At 53.2% G+C, this 15,672-nt stretch overlaps 1 protein-coding gene across 1 annotated transcript in view; it reads right to left on the bottom strand.

Moving 5' to 3' along the window:
- Positions 1-13,516, bottom strand: part of PODXL (podocalyxin like) — a 56,848-nt gene extending 43,332 nt beyond the window's left edge. Inside the window, exons 1-2 of the mRNA XM_086681777.1 lie at positions 13,456-13,516; positions 10,076-10,867 (exon numbers count right to left, since the gene is read on the bottom strand). Coding sequence (XP_086537903.1) covers positions 10,076-10,867; positions 13,456-13,516 — 853 coding nt within the window. The remainder of the gene's footprint in view (positions 1-10,075; positions 10,868-13,455) is intronic.
- Between the last annotated feature and the right edge of the window lie 2,156 nt (positions 13,517-15,672).

Raw genomic sequence — 15,672 nt, 5'->3', positions numbered from 1 at the left:
AGCCAGAATCAACCAGCAGGCCACGTCTGCCCCCATCTGAGTGGAAAGATCAAACGTCAAAAACACACCCACCTACAATTTTCGTAATAATGCCTTCAACTCCTACCTGAGAAACAACACCGTTATTAAGCACCCATGCAGGGCCACTGGCCTGGAATGGAACCTGTTCCCTACACTGACTCTGGTACAAGCAGCCTTTATTCTGGCCACAAGCTTCCATGTGGTTTCCTACAAATCCCCTCAGGAAGGAGGGCGCTGTCAGGCTGCATTTCCCTTTCCAGAAGGTCCTGCTTAGCAAAGCTCCAGACTGGACGCACACACCCAGTGGTCCGGTCTTTACATAGGACTGCGTGGGTTCTAGCCCTGAGTCACATATCCCTGGATACCTCTCAGTCCTGGGCAAACTGGGGCAGGCGGTCCCTCTATCTTCCTATCCGTATTTGCCCCCACCAGATGTTCGTGGATGTTCTAAAAAGGAGGAGGAAAGGTTGTTTCCACGGTTAAAGTACATTTGGAGGACGCTGAATTAAGCAAAGGCTATTCGGTAAGGGGCATCTGGGAGCATTTAAGATCCTAACAGGCACTGACTTTCCAAGAAGGGGAATCGAGTCGGCAGCCTTTTCCAAACCTTTTGGATCATGCGTCTCTTTTACTCACGACAAACTTTCTATTCATTTATCAAACATTTACTGGGAGAACTCTTACTATCTTGAGGACTACTGGTGTTCTCTTTGGGCACAGTTTGAGACCCAGCTTATTCTACCGACTTAAAAGTAAAAAACAAGACCAAAGGAAAAAAAGTGGGGTGCTAGCCCTGATTTACCGTATGGGTAAAGTGAGACACAAGAGCACCAGTCCCTGGGGATTACGGTGCAGAAAGTCAAATGCCGCTCGGTGAGTAGTTTCTATCTTCCTCCCACTTCTCACCTCCGGGAGGAGATACTCAGTTCCCTGGTTTATATTTGCTGCTGGATTGCTTCCCCTCCTCCCCGAAGGGGAGTGCAGAGAGGCTATAAAGACCTTCACCAGGTTTCGCTGCCTGGCTCGGATGGTGCCACAGTGAATTTGGTGCTAGAGTCAGGGAGGGTTGGAGGAGGAGGAAGGAAGCTATTTAGAGGGTGATACTCAGATCTGTGGCCTGCACACGGGCAGTGGAGAAAGAGCAGCCAGAGGGACACCAATCCAGAAAAAAAGCAGTAGGATGTGACCCTCCATTTCACAGCGTGATGGCCAGAACCTCAGGGGCTCCAGGATCAGGGCCTTGGTGGCTTCAGGAAAACCCGTCTGACTTGTAGCCTAAGGTGAAAGGGCAGCGTCCCTGAGAAATGGAGTGGGAAGCACCAGGTGGGAACCAGGAACTGGGAGGCAGGGAGGGGGGTGGACATTGCAGCCCCTTCCTGGGAGTGCGGCTTACCACAGCCTCAGAACCAGGCCCTCATCCTGAAGGGCCTGGCTGTGGGACAGTGAATAAATGGGCAAAAGCTTAGCGCAGAGAGGTCATGGCACATGCTGGGGGGTGGGGAGGGGGGAACAGGTCTGCTTCATCATATCGCACGCTGGGCTAGACCTAAAGCCAGTAAAAGAAGTAAAACCAAACTGCGTCAGGCGCATCACCAGTGTGTAACCCACAGTTGCAGAGGAAGGCATTATACCTATTTCACAGCCAGGGAAACGGAGGCCAAGGAACAAGTCTGAAACCACAAGGCCAGCAAGTGCCAAAGCCCAGGCTAAACTCCACGCTTCTAACTTCACATCCTGGCGCATCATGCTGAGAGATTTCAGTTTTTCTTCTCCTTGACAACACAATTTTTCTCAGAGGAACTCTTATGTGGAGACCTACCCTACAGAACAGATAAAAACGGAGATGCGCAAAGTGGGGTGGGATGAAAAGTCCGCCCCCAAATTGGCCTTCTCTTAGCTTTCCTCTCTAGGTGTGTACCCCAACCTCTCAGTGGCCCCCACGACAGCTCCATAGAGTACCTCCACCAGTTTGGAAAGCCACCAGCCTCCAGCTGGTGCTCTCAGGAGTGTCCATGGACCAAATATTTATTTTATTTTTTTAATCTCTTCTAATGTTTATTTATTTTTGAGAAACGGCCCGAGCAGTGGAGGGGTAGAGAGACAGGAAGACAGAATCCAAAACAGACTCCAGACTCTGAGCTGTCAGCACGACACGGGGCCTGACACGGGGCTCCAACCCACAAACTGAGATCGTGACCTAAGCCAAAGTCGGACACTTAACCGATGGAGCCACCCAGGTGCCCCATGGATCAAACATTGAAGACAGTACTTCCCTCGGCCCCATACTTGCCCCTGCTGAGCTAGGAAGGGGAGGATAGGGTGTAGAAATACTTCTTTGCCATTCAAAGGGCAGTGAGAGAAAGTAGGTCCCCCAGGGGCAGCCCTGGAGGAAGCCCTGCTCATCGGAGTCCCTGGGACACTAGGGCAGCTCAAGGCGAGGGGGCTTGTGTGGGAGGGAGCTGGGTTTCTTTACGCATTACAAGGAAACCCTCCATCAGTACACCAACATGCTGGAGCCACAAAAAAGACAACAGATAAGCTGAAAATGGTTCAGCCAGAGCGGGGGCAAGGCCTTTGGCCATGGCGGACAACTACTTGGGTTTCACACAAGCAGAGCTGATCTGATTGGCAAGACGAGGTTTGAGGGCAGCTGCAGAGAAACCCAAGGTTTTCAGGGACTCAGCCTGTGGTAGTATTTGCCAGTGACCTACTCCAATATCCATTCTTTCTGACTTCTTTATCACTGAACCACTGGTTTTTGCTTAGGCATATATATGGGTACCTGAAATAAAAAATACTCTTCCCTAATCAAAGTATTCTTCCCTGCTTCCCTTGCAGCTAGGTGTGGCCAAGGACCAAGTTCTGTTCAACAAATGTAACTAAAGTGTTGTGTGTGGTTTCTGGCAGGTGCCCTCGAAAGAGGGGCCACAGGCTTCTTGTTCTTTTCTCCTGATAGCTGAGCCCCAGGAGCCATCTTGGACCATGAGGCAGCATGCTGATGATGGCAGAACACACCGCCATCCCAGCGCTCTGAACTTCTCTCACGTGAGTGACAGACAACTTCTGTCTTGGTCAGTCCACTATTTTTTAGTTGCTAAGAGCAGCCAAATTAAGTTTTAACAACCAGCAGCCCTGACCTTCAACAGAAGGGTCCCCTGGGGGCGGGGAGGTGGCCAGAAGCAGCTATGAGGCGGCTGCACCTCCCACAGCACCCCTGCCTTCAGGAGTCCTGCTCCACCTTCGTGCCCAGGCAACCATCCCTCCCACGTCCCGGGCTGGTCTCACCAGCCACCTGCCTCTCTTCTTCTGGAACCAGGTTAGAGCCTTGCAAGTGGACGGCTCAGAACTAGCAGACAAGACTTTGGGTTCTAAGGCAGCTCGGCCACTCACTCACTCATTCATTCAGCAAACAGTTATTGAGTATCTACTATTTCCCAGGTACTGTTCCAGGTACTGGGGCTACAGCAATGAACAACAGAAGACCTTGCCCTCACGGAACTTACAGTCTACTCAAGAGAGAGACACACAAAGGCAGAAACGAGCATGCATCAGGTGATAAGCGCTATGGAGAAAACACACTGAGTAAGGAGAGGGGGGCGTGTTATGCGAGCAGCCCGGAAGCTCTCTCTGAGACGGTGGCTAACAGAAATGAGGGAGTGAGGCACGTGGATATTTGGGGGGAAAGCTGTTTATGTCACCTACTCCAAGTCCTCAGTGCTATGCCTCAGTCTCCCCTCTCTGGAATGGTTTGTGAGACAAAAGCCGTCCCAAGACAACCTCGTGCTATCCTGGCTGAAGACTGTGGCTCCAGAGAGGATGTTCAAAGCCAAGCCGGCATGAGAAACGGACTGGATGGGGACAGAGGGTCCCCTTGGACAGCACTCCATGAATTTCAGGTAAGAAGGGGTGTGAGGCCTGCAAAGTGCCCCTCTCACCAGGGCTGGTCTCCCCAGTGTCCCTTCTACGTTGACCTGGGTCAGAGCGCTAAAAGGTTCGAGACCAGACAGTTTGGGCTCCTGGTCAGCCCATGTGTCTCCCAGCACCCCAACCTGGGGCTGCATGGCAAACCTCAGTCAGCCATTCGTCAGAATTCTCTTCCCCCTGGGCTGAGGCACACGGCCTTCCGGCCATGACAATTGGCGGACAGGGTGCCACCCTGCGCCCTGGCCGCAGGGAAGTGCGAGGTGGCTGACCCGAGGGGGATAAGGCTACAAAGGAAGAGAGGGTGGCGGTGGTTTGTCAGGGAAAGGGGTGGGGACAGAGGGAGGATGGGTGGCCAGGAGGCCAAGCAAAGCTGAGGGTCTGCGCCAGCCATTACTATCATGGTACAGGGTGAGACCACAGTCCAGAGCCAGTACAAGGGCTTGGGATGGGGGGGCATGTGAGGAGGGCTGAATTTGGGCACCAGGTAAGCACCCCACTCATTCGTTCCAGACTCTGGCTGGATGCTACAGTCACTACTGGGGCTCACAGGCAATGGGAGACAGACATGTACAGAGTGGCCAGCATGGTGGCCCGCACTGTGACATGACATGACAGGGAGAACCTTTGGAGAGCCTAACTCCTGGGGAATAAAGTAGCTCCAACTCTCAACATACCCTGAAGGCGGAGGGATGGGGAGAGTCTGGGCACAGTATAATGTTTTCACCTTCACGAAACCCTTTCTAGAAAGGGTTCTAATGAGTTTCTCCAGTGCCCGGGAGGGAATTAGCACAGAAAGGCTCAGTCCCGTTCTTGACATTCTATGGCTGCACATGCATCTCACTGGGAGTCACTAGGACTTGGCCAAGTGAACCCACTCCCTGGTCTGCGTTCCCTCATTTGAAAAACATGTGGGTGCAGAAGATGATTTCCGGAAGGCTTCCCAGCTCTAGGATTCTGTGTTCTGTGATTTTCTAGATTATTTAGAAGCAGCGTGGAAATTACCCTTTGCCAGTTGAATTCTATTTTGAACAGCCTACTTGTAGCAATCTAATGGTAAATGCTACTGCAAATATGAAGAGGCTCCTTGCAATGGATCTTCTGTGGAGATTCTCTTGAAGGCTTTCCTTAAGAGAATACCTACAGGGGCGCCTGGGTGGCTCAGCTGGTTCAGCGTCCAACCCTTGATTTTGGCTCAGGTCATGATCTCACTAGCACGGAGCCCGTGTCAGGCTCCACACTCGACATGGAGCCTGCTTAAGATTCTCTCGGAAGGAAGGAAGGAAGAAAAAAGAGAGAGAGAGAGAGAGAGAGAGAGAGACAGAGAATACCTACAGTCACGAGGCTTGTATGGCCCAGAGTCATAAACCTAGATCTGCAACCTTGTTTGACAAGACCCATGACAAGAGAAACTCTATGCAAATTCACCCATGTTCCTGGGAACAGAATGTGAGGGAAAACCCACCAACTGAGCTCCCGGCCCTGCATCATACCCTAAAGCACAAATAGGAAGTGAGCCCAGAGCTGAGGGACAAGCTCCCTGGCCTCTAGGTCTGAGGAAGTCTCTAGGCAGGCTGGGGCTCAGGCTGGGGCTGCTGAGCGGAGGATGGGCAGAAGAGGGTCACTCTCTCTCTGGCACGGAGCTTCCACTGAGCAAACTTGCAGAGGGCTCCCGGAGCCTCTGCACCAAGGATGTAAAGAAACAAGCTCTCACTAGGGTAGGACCATCTAAATCCCGACCCCCCTCCCCAAGAAGTGCGGTGAGCTGTCCACAGGGCTCCTCCCACTTCCCTTAGGAGTGGAGGGCCTTGAGCTAAGCTTGGCCAAGCTGTCCCCACAGCAGCCGCTGGTCAGGTCCTGGATCCCCAGCCCCAAAGCTCCAACCCTCAGCAGTCACTCCTGCCAGTTCCGGCTGCTGCAGAAAGAGCTCACTGGCCAGCATCATTGCCCAGGATGTGAGCTGGGCTACGGCTTCCCTTTCCAAAAGCCTGAAACCAGGGCCTAGGCCCCGGCTCCCCTCAGTTGAAAGGTGCAGATAAAATTTTGAGCAACTGCTCAGTGCCCATTGCTGCTTGGGGCCCTGGACGGAGAGATAAATGTGCTGTGGCCCCTACCCTGGAGGGGCTCCCCACAGGCTGCAAGAGACCCAAACAGACCACGGAACATAATTTGTGTCCATCTAGAAACCAGGGAAGGCTTCTTGGCAGAGATGATACCTGAGGACAGGTGTAAACCAGGGTTAAATTAAATCTCTAGTCTTCCCTGCTCAGAGGAATTCGAATCAGGTGGGAGGCTTTTCCTCTCTCAGCTTCCCAAGGGCAAAGGTATCAAACCCCACCCAGCAGGAGCCCCTCCTCTCCCTTCAAACATGGATGCCTGAGGAAAAGGCAGATGTGGCTCAGCATCCGTGCCTCTGCCCCACCTCTGTGCCCTGCTGCCTGCCAGAGGACACCCCTCCAACACGTGCCTCCCCTCTGGGCAAAGCTACCACCTGGTGCCTTTGTGACCCCTACCGCTCCCCTTCGCCCCTCACCTGTTGAGCCCAGTCTGCTCCCAACCCCCATGGCTTGCTCCCTCTTGCCTCAGAGCCATGCCCAAAGCAGGACCATGCTTGGAATATCTACCATGCCCTGACCTCATCCCATAGAACTTTCCCCCCCGGGCTCTGAAAACTCACCTCCTCCCCATGGCCTTCCTGCAGCTCTCCCCACCTCAAGAACCCAGATCATGACCCCTAGCCCGTGTCTCCTCTCCAGCGGCAATTCATTCAGCCCCAGCTAGCCCACCCCACCGTGACCCTTTTTATCTTAAAACCCCTGTATAAACTCCCACCTCCTTCAGGAAGCTTTGCCTAGGTCACCCCTACCCACACCTTACCACTTCTTTTCCACGTGCCTCCTTTTCCCACACCTTATGGCACTAAGGCTTCAGTCTTTGCAACTACCTATCCATTGATTCCCACAGACATTAGCAGAATCCTGACACTCAGCTGCCCCAGACCAATCAAGTTCTCAGTTAATATGGTTGAGTAATCATCACAGCCAGGATTTATTAAGCTCTGACCTTGAGTAGTTGGGCACACTGTCAAGCTCATTCTATGTTTTCGCCCACCTTCAGGGCAACCTGCAAGATAGCTTTATCATTTTACAGCTGAGGAAACCGAGGCTCAAAGAGGTTCACTATTTTGTCTATGGTCTCCGGGGGTCTATTTGACCCACAATCTATTTATCTATCTATCTATCTTTCTATCTTTCTTTCTTTCTCTCTCTCTCTCTCTCTCTTTCTCTCTTAACGTTTATGTAACTTTGAGAGACGGGGCAGTGGGGGCAGGGAGGGGCACAGAGACAGAGGACCCGAAGCAGGCTCTGAGCTGACAGCAGAGAACCTAATGCGGGGCTCCAATTAATGAACTGAGCTGAAGTCGGATGCTTAACCAACCGAGCCAACCAGGTGCCCCTGAGTGTTTTCCACCACACCAAGCTGCCTCTCCCTCTCCAGGATTCACCCATGGAATGACTCGATCAGATTGATAGTACGACTCAGCTGGCAGATATTGGGCCAGAAAACCCCAGAAACTAGAGGTGCTCTCTGCTCTTTTATTCTATCTTATAGATAAGGGAACTGAGGCCCGTTCGTACAGCTCGCCATGTGGTTCCACTAAATGAATATCAAACCAAAAGTACGAAAAGGAGTCTCATGGACTGTCAGGCCCCCTGGATTTAATGCTGCTTATGCTGTAGGCTGTGTGACTCCCCTGTTAATTAAAAGGTAAGCTCTCAGGGGACCTGGGTGCGGTAATTCCTTTGTGGAGGAGACTCACTATAATCCTGTATTGTTTACAATCGCATCACGGTATTCCAACGGCGTCGGGGGTTACACCATCCTTGGTGACTGCAGCCCAGGTGGCCACACCTTTGGAAGGGCAGAGATGGAACAGTCCTTACGGAGTCCCCATAGGAGGGTATTAAATTCAGCGCAGCCATTGAACATCACACCTGCACCCCTCAGCCTTTTCTGCCTCAAGGTATGAAAAATAATAACAAGGGCGCCTGGATGGCTCAGTCAAGTGTCCAACTCTTGATTACAGCTTGGGTCGTGATCTCATGGTTCCTGAGTTCCAGGCTCTGAATGGACAGTGCGGAGCCTGCTTGGGATTCTCTCCCTCTCTCTCTTCTTCTCTCTTTGCCCCTCCCCCCTTCTCATGCACTCTCTCAAAATAAATAAATAAACTTTACTGCTACTACTATAATAATCCCTTGTGCTTTACATGTTTCAAAGTATTTCCTTTTATCCCTTTATTATATATGGCACTAGCATTTTAGGGATCGGGCACTCGGGGCTTGGAAAGGCCCAGAGACTTGCTGGGGAGGAGGGGATGGGAGTATGGTCCTGTTCACCACACTTGTTTAACATGTACCAAGCTCCTACCACGTGCCTTGCCCTGTGCTAGGCTTGAGGAGGGCTTCCTGAAAGAGGCAGTTTCTGGGCAGTGCCCAGATGCTGGGGAAGGCAATCCCAGCCTTGAAGCCAGCAGCAAGCTGGGCTTCGAGCTTTCCCCTGGGTGGCTCTGGAGCATTTCTTAGTGCACAACAGCCCCCAGCCTCTCCTCACAGCTCAGTCTCTAGGCTCTGGAGCACCAGAAACTAGCCTATCCCTCCTGACACAACCCATCTCCCTTCTAGGTGGTGCTAAGAAGCTCGCTCCAAAAAGGTGCACGTCAAGACCCATGCTGAAGTCTGGCTGCTCCTAGAGCAGGGCTCAGGAGTGGCCACACTCCAGCATCTTCTCGGCCCTGCAGGTTGTACAAATCCAAGGTGACGGTCACCCTCAGAGCTGTTCAGACCAGTCTTCACACCACAAAATACCCTTTGGGGGCACAACACCTTTGCCCACTGACCGTGCCCTTTCCTTTTTACAGGCCAAGCTGGTGGAGCCTCAGGGCCACGGACCACAGAGTGGTCACACCTGTTTGCCCTCTGAGAGCAGTGTGCTCACACCTGTTTGCCCTCTGAGACCCAGCCCCCGACCACGAACGGTTCCATGCAGTGCAGAGAATAGGCTGTACAGCCATTCCCTCCCACTCTGCCCTAAGAGTTCAGCCCCAAATGCCAGCGCCTGCCAGCAGCAAGGTCCCTTCCCTCTCTGGGCTGTCACCAAAGTCTTCCTGGCCCTACCTAGGGTAGGAGCGCCACCCCCACTCTTTCTCGCGGCAGACATGTGCTCAGGCGGGCCACAAAGAAATTCATCTCTTTCCTGGGGCCGAGCCTCCAGCTGTTCTCAGGGGCCTTGGGACACTTTCTTGGAGGAGTCTGCAGCCACCCGTCTCCCCCAAAGGATAACATTTCACCTTGAGAAAAAAAATAGGGCTGTTTCTAAGGTGTATCCAAGCTTGTTCCAGGAGACAAGTTCCTGTTTATAAAAGGGAGGGGGGTGTCTCACCTTCCTGGCCATGGCCAAGAAGGGAGCAGTTCCTTTGGTGGCAAAGGAGACAGGGGTCCTACTCAGCTAGGTGACTCTTTGACTGTGGAAGGTCCACTTACTCCCCTTGTACCTGTCCCAACACAGGCTCAGGTGGGCTGAACTGCACACACTGCTCGGAAAAAAAACCTCTCTGCAAACGCAGAAGACATCAGCCGCCTGAGCTGTTACTGGAGGCTTGTCACCTGCTTCAGGGACTTCCGCGTGAGCTTCCAGCCTGCTGTTTTGCTGGAATCATCGACTACACAATACCGTTGCTCATCCCCTCCAAAAACGGAGAGAAAGAGTGACCAGACCTGGGGAGGGGGGGAGATCCCGCGAAAACGCTGAGCCTCGCCATGCCCCAACTCCCCGCTCTATTTGCCCGCAAACCCATTTAGGGTTGTCGCCCCTCGGTTTGCCCCAGCACAATCCACAATCCACAATCCACCTCCCACTCCACCCGAACGGGGACCAGGGACGATCCGCGCTCCCGCCCGGCACCTGCAGTGTTCGCGGGTTCGGAAGGGACGTGAATAGTTCAAGGTCAGGGCTCCGCGTGTGCCCCCAGCGAAAGGCGAGCACAGGGGCTGCTCCAGGTCGCGCCACGAGGTGCGGCCCGGCTGGGGGCGCACCCGCACGGTGGGGTCCCAGCGGAGTCCGGGCCACCACTCACCATCAGAGAGCGACCGCGGCGGCAGCAGCAGCAGCAGCAGCAGCAGCGCGGAGAGCGCCAGCGCGGAGCGCATCGTGTCCTGGCCTCGGGCCGGGAGCAGGTGGCTGCGGGTGCGAGCGTCCGAACAGCGAGAGCGTGGGCGCCGCTCAGGGAGGCCCGGCTGTGGCTCCGGCGGCCGGGTGATGACCCGGGGCTCCCGAGTCGCGCTCCAGCGGCCCCTCCTTGCGACCGCTGCGGCAGAGCTGAACTGAGGCGCAGAGCCAGGCGGCGGAGGAGCGGCGGGTGGCTGCGTCGCGGGCGGTGTCTGCGCGGCTGGGCCAGGCCGGCGGCTGCGGCGACTCCCGTCCCGTCCGCGCCGGCCCCCGGCCCCGCCCCCTCCTCCTCCCCTCCTCTCCCTACCCTCCCCCGCCCCACCGCCCAGGAGCGCGCGGGCGGCTGCAGTGGGGCAGGCGGGGCGGGGCGGGCGCTGGGCCGGGAACAATGAGCAGAGGAGGAAACTCCGCCCGGGAGCGCGGCGGGCGGGGGAGCGCGGGCTGGCGGCGGGCTCCGGGCTAGCGGCCCCCGGGCGGGCGGGGTGGTGAATGTGTGTGCGCGGGGCGGCTGGGCGGCTCCTGACGCCGGACGGCTCCTCGCCCGCTGGTGAGCTCGCCCTGGCACACAGGCGTCGCCCGCAGTGCTTCTGAGGGGGTCCGGAGGGACCCCCGACACCGCCAGGGCTTTCGCACGCCCAAATCCGGAGCGTGGCGACCCCCAGCCTCGTGCGTGCGCTAAGGATCTTTCGAGGCCTCAGGGCTGCAGAGCACGGTGCTCCAACTCCTGAGAAGCGAGTCTCCCAGCTGCCAGGTGCAACTCACCTGCGGGCGGGCCCGCGTGCCGCACCACTTCCGAGCAAGTCCACGCTGCAGTGTGCACTGAGCAAGCTGGGCTAACTAGCTTAATCTCTCCAAGTCTGGTTCCTCACCTGTGAAATTGAGGTGATGGTAAAAAATAAATAGGACTTTTGGGGGGATTAATATGTGTCCGTCTGTGTTCTCAGAGCTTTGCCCCTATTATTTCATTTACTCTTTACAGCAGCCATATTTTTAGCCTCATTTTGCAGAGGGAATTGAGTCAAGAAGAGTTTAAGAAACTTGATCAAGATCCAATAAGTGGTTAAGTGGCATACCCGCCTCTGAGAGTAGGTTGGAGAAATCCTTTGCACAGTGCCTGGCAAATAGTAACTGCTCAATAAGTATTAGCTATTATTCTTATTCTCGGTGTGTAAAGAACAGCAATAAAGATTTAGGGCTCTGGGGTCAAACCCGATTTGGGCTCCTAATCCAGCTGTGCCCATCTAATTAGTAGCTAAAACCCTAAGCAAGGTACTCTTGGTACCTCAGGTTTTTTGCATCTGTAATATACGGACACCACCGCCCTCCCCAGAGGCTTGCTATGAGATTTAATCCGGAACGAGCCGTTAGCCCTGGGCCGGGAACACAGAATGAAGCGGCCCGCATTTGAAGAGAAGGTGAGAGAAGTCTGCCTACTTGGGATGGAGGTGGGAGTTGCGTTCCAAAAACCGAGTTAACCCAGTGAAAGAACAAAGAAGAACCCCCTGGTTGTTTGTTGTTGTTTTGTGTTTTGCGGAAGCTGTCGGGGCGGCTGGTGATGCAGGTCCTGGAACCCCCTGCGGGGGGGGGGGGGGGGGGAGGCGCTTCCGCGGCGCCAGGCGGGGGAAGTGGGGTGAAGCGGACCCCGAGGGGGAGGAGCGATTAACCCTGGAGGTTGGGCGGGGAGGGCGCAGGGGCATCCTGGATTTAGCTCGCGAGACTCCTGGGTTGATAATCCGGAGTATCTTTCTGATGGGTCTAGGAGGGGAGGGGGGTGGGGTGGGGTGCCCTGTACCTAGCCCCGTTCTAGGGACCTTGGACTCCACGAGCCCCTCTTGTCGGCTGCACACAGGCGCCGGCGGATTGGCACCAAGTCTTTGGAGCAGCGAAGGGAGCGCTGGAGCCCTAGCTGGGGTTCCGCCGGAGCCAGGCTCAGCCTTGGGAACGGCTGACCATGCTGTTTTCATCGGGAAGTTTCTGCAGGATCGTTCTGACCCTGTTTTCCACGCAGCATATGGGAAAGACAGAGGGTGTTCCCTGTAAATACCGTGGGCTGTGTGACCATCTTTGGTGTATTTTAGTACTGTTCCTCTAATATCCATGTCAACAAAAGCTTGTTTCTCTGAGACCAAGCAGTACAATTAAAAAACTGGGAATTAAAAAATCTGCATTGTATGTTCTCTGATTTGAACAGTGCTTTGCACTCAGTGAGTCAATTTCTCTAAAAACCAGGAAAGGAACGTGTTAGTTTTGTACCGGGAGGATGTATATTTCAAAACTTGGGGCATTTTAAATCCCCACGATTTGGGATCGGTCCCATTACCAGATTGCCAAAAATTTTTAATGAGAGCAGACATCTGGGTTTAAGAAGTGGTACCCTCTCTTTGTTACTGAAGACTCTGCAAAATTAGAATGCTCTGGACCCCAAGTATCCAAGCACCCCCACACACACCTTACGCGCAATAGAAGTTTCAGGAATGAGGCCTGAGGCTGGCTGGACTTATGGGTCACCTATGGTCAGTGAGCAGATCTGTCCCCAGGTAACTGGCCTGTGTCCTTGGTCCTACTTAGCAGCTTGTTGCCACTTGTAAGCTCTCGCTGGCCCAGATCACCTGAGCTTATAGCGGAAACTCAAAGCACTTTACTTTTTATTTGTTTATTTTTTATTTTATGAAATTTATTGTCAAATTAGTTTCCATACAACACCCAGTGCTCATCCCAAAAGATGCCCTCTTCAATGCCCATCACCTACCTTCCCCTCCCTCCCACCCCCCATCAACCTCAAAGCACTTTATAAATGCTATCCCACAATCTTTCTGTGATTTATTACATTTTGGTTATATTCATGCATGAGTTAGCTCCCCTAGATGTTAAACTTCTTAATATGGGGGTCTTTCTTACTCAACTTGTACTTTTTCAGACCACCCAGATCAACATATCACATCACAGCTACAGATACAGATACTGAATGCAAACATGAACACCAGGTAGGAGATACCACACAGGCACAAGGTTTAAAATGGTTTTTCCCTTGGTTCCTGTCCAAGTCAGGGGACATGATTATGGGCTCTACATGCAATTTGGTCATGTTGCTGACCCTGCTCTTAAGTGCAGGTTTGGTAAAGTCCTTTTCATCTTCATACTAAATAACTTCAATCCCCCGTCACAACATCTCAGTTGAGAGGTGGGACAGAACCTCAGCCACCACACCTCCCAATAAGAGACAAATGCATACATTTATCCATCCTGAGGCCATAGCAGCTGTTCATAAGCTGCACAGGACACCCTTACCTGGGTTTTCTAACCCTTGACCTCCAAGTTCCTTGGGGGCCCAGAGTGGTATTTCATTCATCTTGGGATCTCGGCACCCAGTACAGTTGGAGTACAGAAGGAGTCAAAACACAAAGACTGAATAGATAAATGAGTGGTTGGACTTTATCCACGAGGTTGGGCCTTATCTTTGCCAAATTGTATGATTCTGTGACTATCAGCTGGGGTTCAAGTTGGGCACCTCTCCCCAAAGTCATGCACTTAGGTATGATTATACAGCAACACCCACTCTACCATGCAAAACGTGCCGCATTCTGTGCACAGTGCTGAACATGCACACCTGGACAGCACAGCCCCTGCCCTCTCAAACGCACCTAGCTGAAGCGCAGTAGAGGGTGCGGCAAGTGTTGTGAGCAGGCACAAAGGACAGAGCAGGACAGGCTCAGCTTGGCCTGGAGAGGGAAGTCAGGGAAGGCTCCTGAGGAGGGCACAGGGTCTCACAGGAGGAGTAAGACTCATGAGGGCACGAGCAAAAGGAAAGGCATTTCAGGCAGGTGGAGTAAGGAGCTGACAACTGCAGGTATTTGCCTTAAGCAGAATGTAGATGGGAGACCCAGGAGGTCACGCACTTTGAGAGGCCAATGCATCTGTCACTGTCCCAAGGGCATGAGTTCAGTAGCAGTGGGAGGGAAGAGGAGGGACCAGCCACTAGAGGTATTGGGGGGGGGGACAGAATTAATAGGCGTTAACAGCTCATTGGATGTGATGTGTGTGGTATGTTCAGGGCATGAAGGCATGGCAGGTGCTCCAGAGTCCTGGTTCCCCTGCTGGGTTACTAGGTGGATTATCTGAGTGCTGTGGTTGAACGTCACTAACTGGGATGCAGAACATAAGACGAGAAACAAGTTTGGGAGAAGAAAATGATGAGTCCAATTTTGAACATGTTGACTTTGAATACCCAGGGGGCACTTAAGAAGTTGTGTCTGTGACACTGAAGCACGGACTTGAGGAAAGGACGGGAAAGAGACATTGAAGAGCCATCGACGTGCAAGCAGGGATTGCAGCCATGCACCTGTAATCCTTGGAATTCCCAAACACCTCAGCTTCAGAGATAGGCTAGGGCCAAGGGCATGTTAGATGCCAGTGGCCAACACCCTTATCACATGAGAAGAAAAGGCCAGGCAAGTTGGGCTGACCTGTCCCCGCTCACACAGCGGGTAAACAGTGCTGGCTCCAGAACCAGGATAGCACTCCGGCCACTGTTGTAACACAGCCTGGTGCCTTCCTATCAAGATTATCTGCATTCAGGCATCTGTGTCCTGGGCTGTTGGTCTCTCAACTCAAAAAGCCACAGGTCCCATGGCAGGAACAAAAGATGTGCCGTGGGGATGGAACCAGGGGAGGGAGATAGGAGTCAAGTCCTAATTAAGTTGAAATAAAAGAAGCCTGATCCACTGGCTCTCGCTATCTTCGTGACACGCATGCCCCAACCTGCTTTCCAGTCTCATCTCCTGCTTAGCCCCTGAGCGCCCCCTCCTTCCTCTGCCCCTGTGCAAAAAACAAAAAAACAAAAAAACAGAATGCAGTCAGCTTCTTCCACCCTGGAAGCTGACCAGGGCCAGAACGTGTGCTTGAATAGAACTGCATGGAGCTATGCCTGTATTCCGGGCATGTGCTAAACACTTCACTTGCCTAAAATGACTATATCCTCATACAATTTGGAGAGGTAAATATATTGCCATCACCCCATTTTGCAGACAAGGTATCAAGAACCTTGTTTCCCTGGCATCCACCTGAAGGCAGAGATAGATTTGTCACATGGCCCTCTTCTCTGGGCGTTGATGCGCATGTGTCCAGTTTTCCCGGTGAGCTCTGAGCTCCTTGAGGAAAGAGCCAGCCGTGCCCTGTCCCTGCACCCTTGGCAGTCCCCAGCTCTGCATCTGGCACCCTCACCTCCTTCCTCCCCTGTCTTACCTCCCCCTGCACTAGAGTGTTGTCCTCAGAATCAGGTGTAATCCTGTCCCTCACCTGCTCAAACTCCTGTCTGCTTGCCTCTTGAACACATTCCCAAACATAGCATTCGAGGTCTCCAAGATCTGGCCCCAACGAACCTTTCCACCTTTTTCTCCCATTGAAAGGGAGATGGCTGTTTAGATTCAACTACAACACTCATTTTCACTCTTCTTTTTTTTTTAAAGATTTAGGAATTGCCCCTTTGTTTTTATTTTTTTTTGTATT

Source organism: Puma concolor, chromosome A2 (assembly GCF_028749965.1).
Source record: "Puma concolor isolate L17-30 chromosome A2, mPumCon1.1.hap2, whole genome shotgun sequence".
In the NCBI taxonomy this organism is placed as follows: domain Eukaryota; kingdom Metazoa; phylum Chordata; class Mammalia; order Carnivora; family Felidae; genus Puma; species Puma concolor.
The sequence above is the reverse complement of the archived record's forward strand: the minus strand, read 5'-3'. Positions and strand labels throughout refer to the sequence as shown.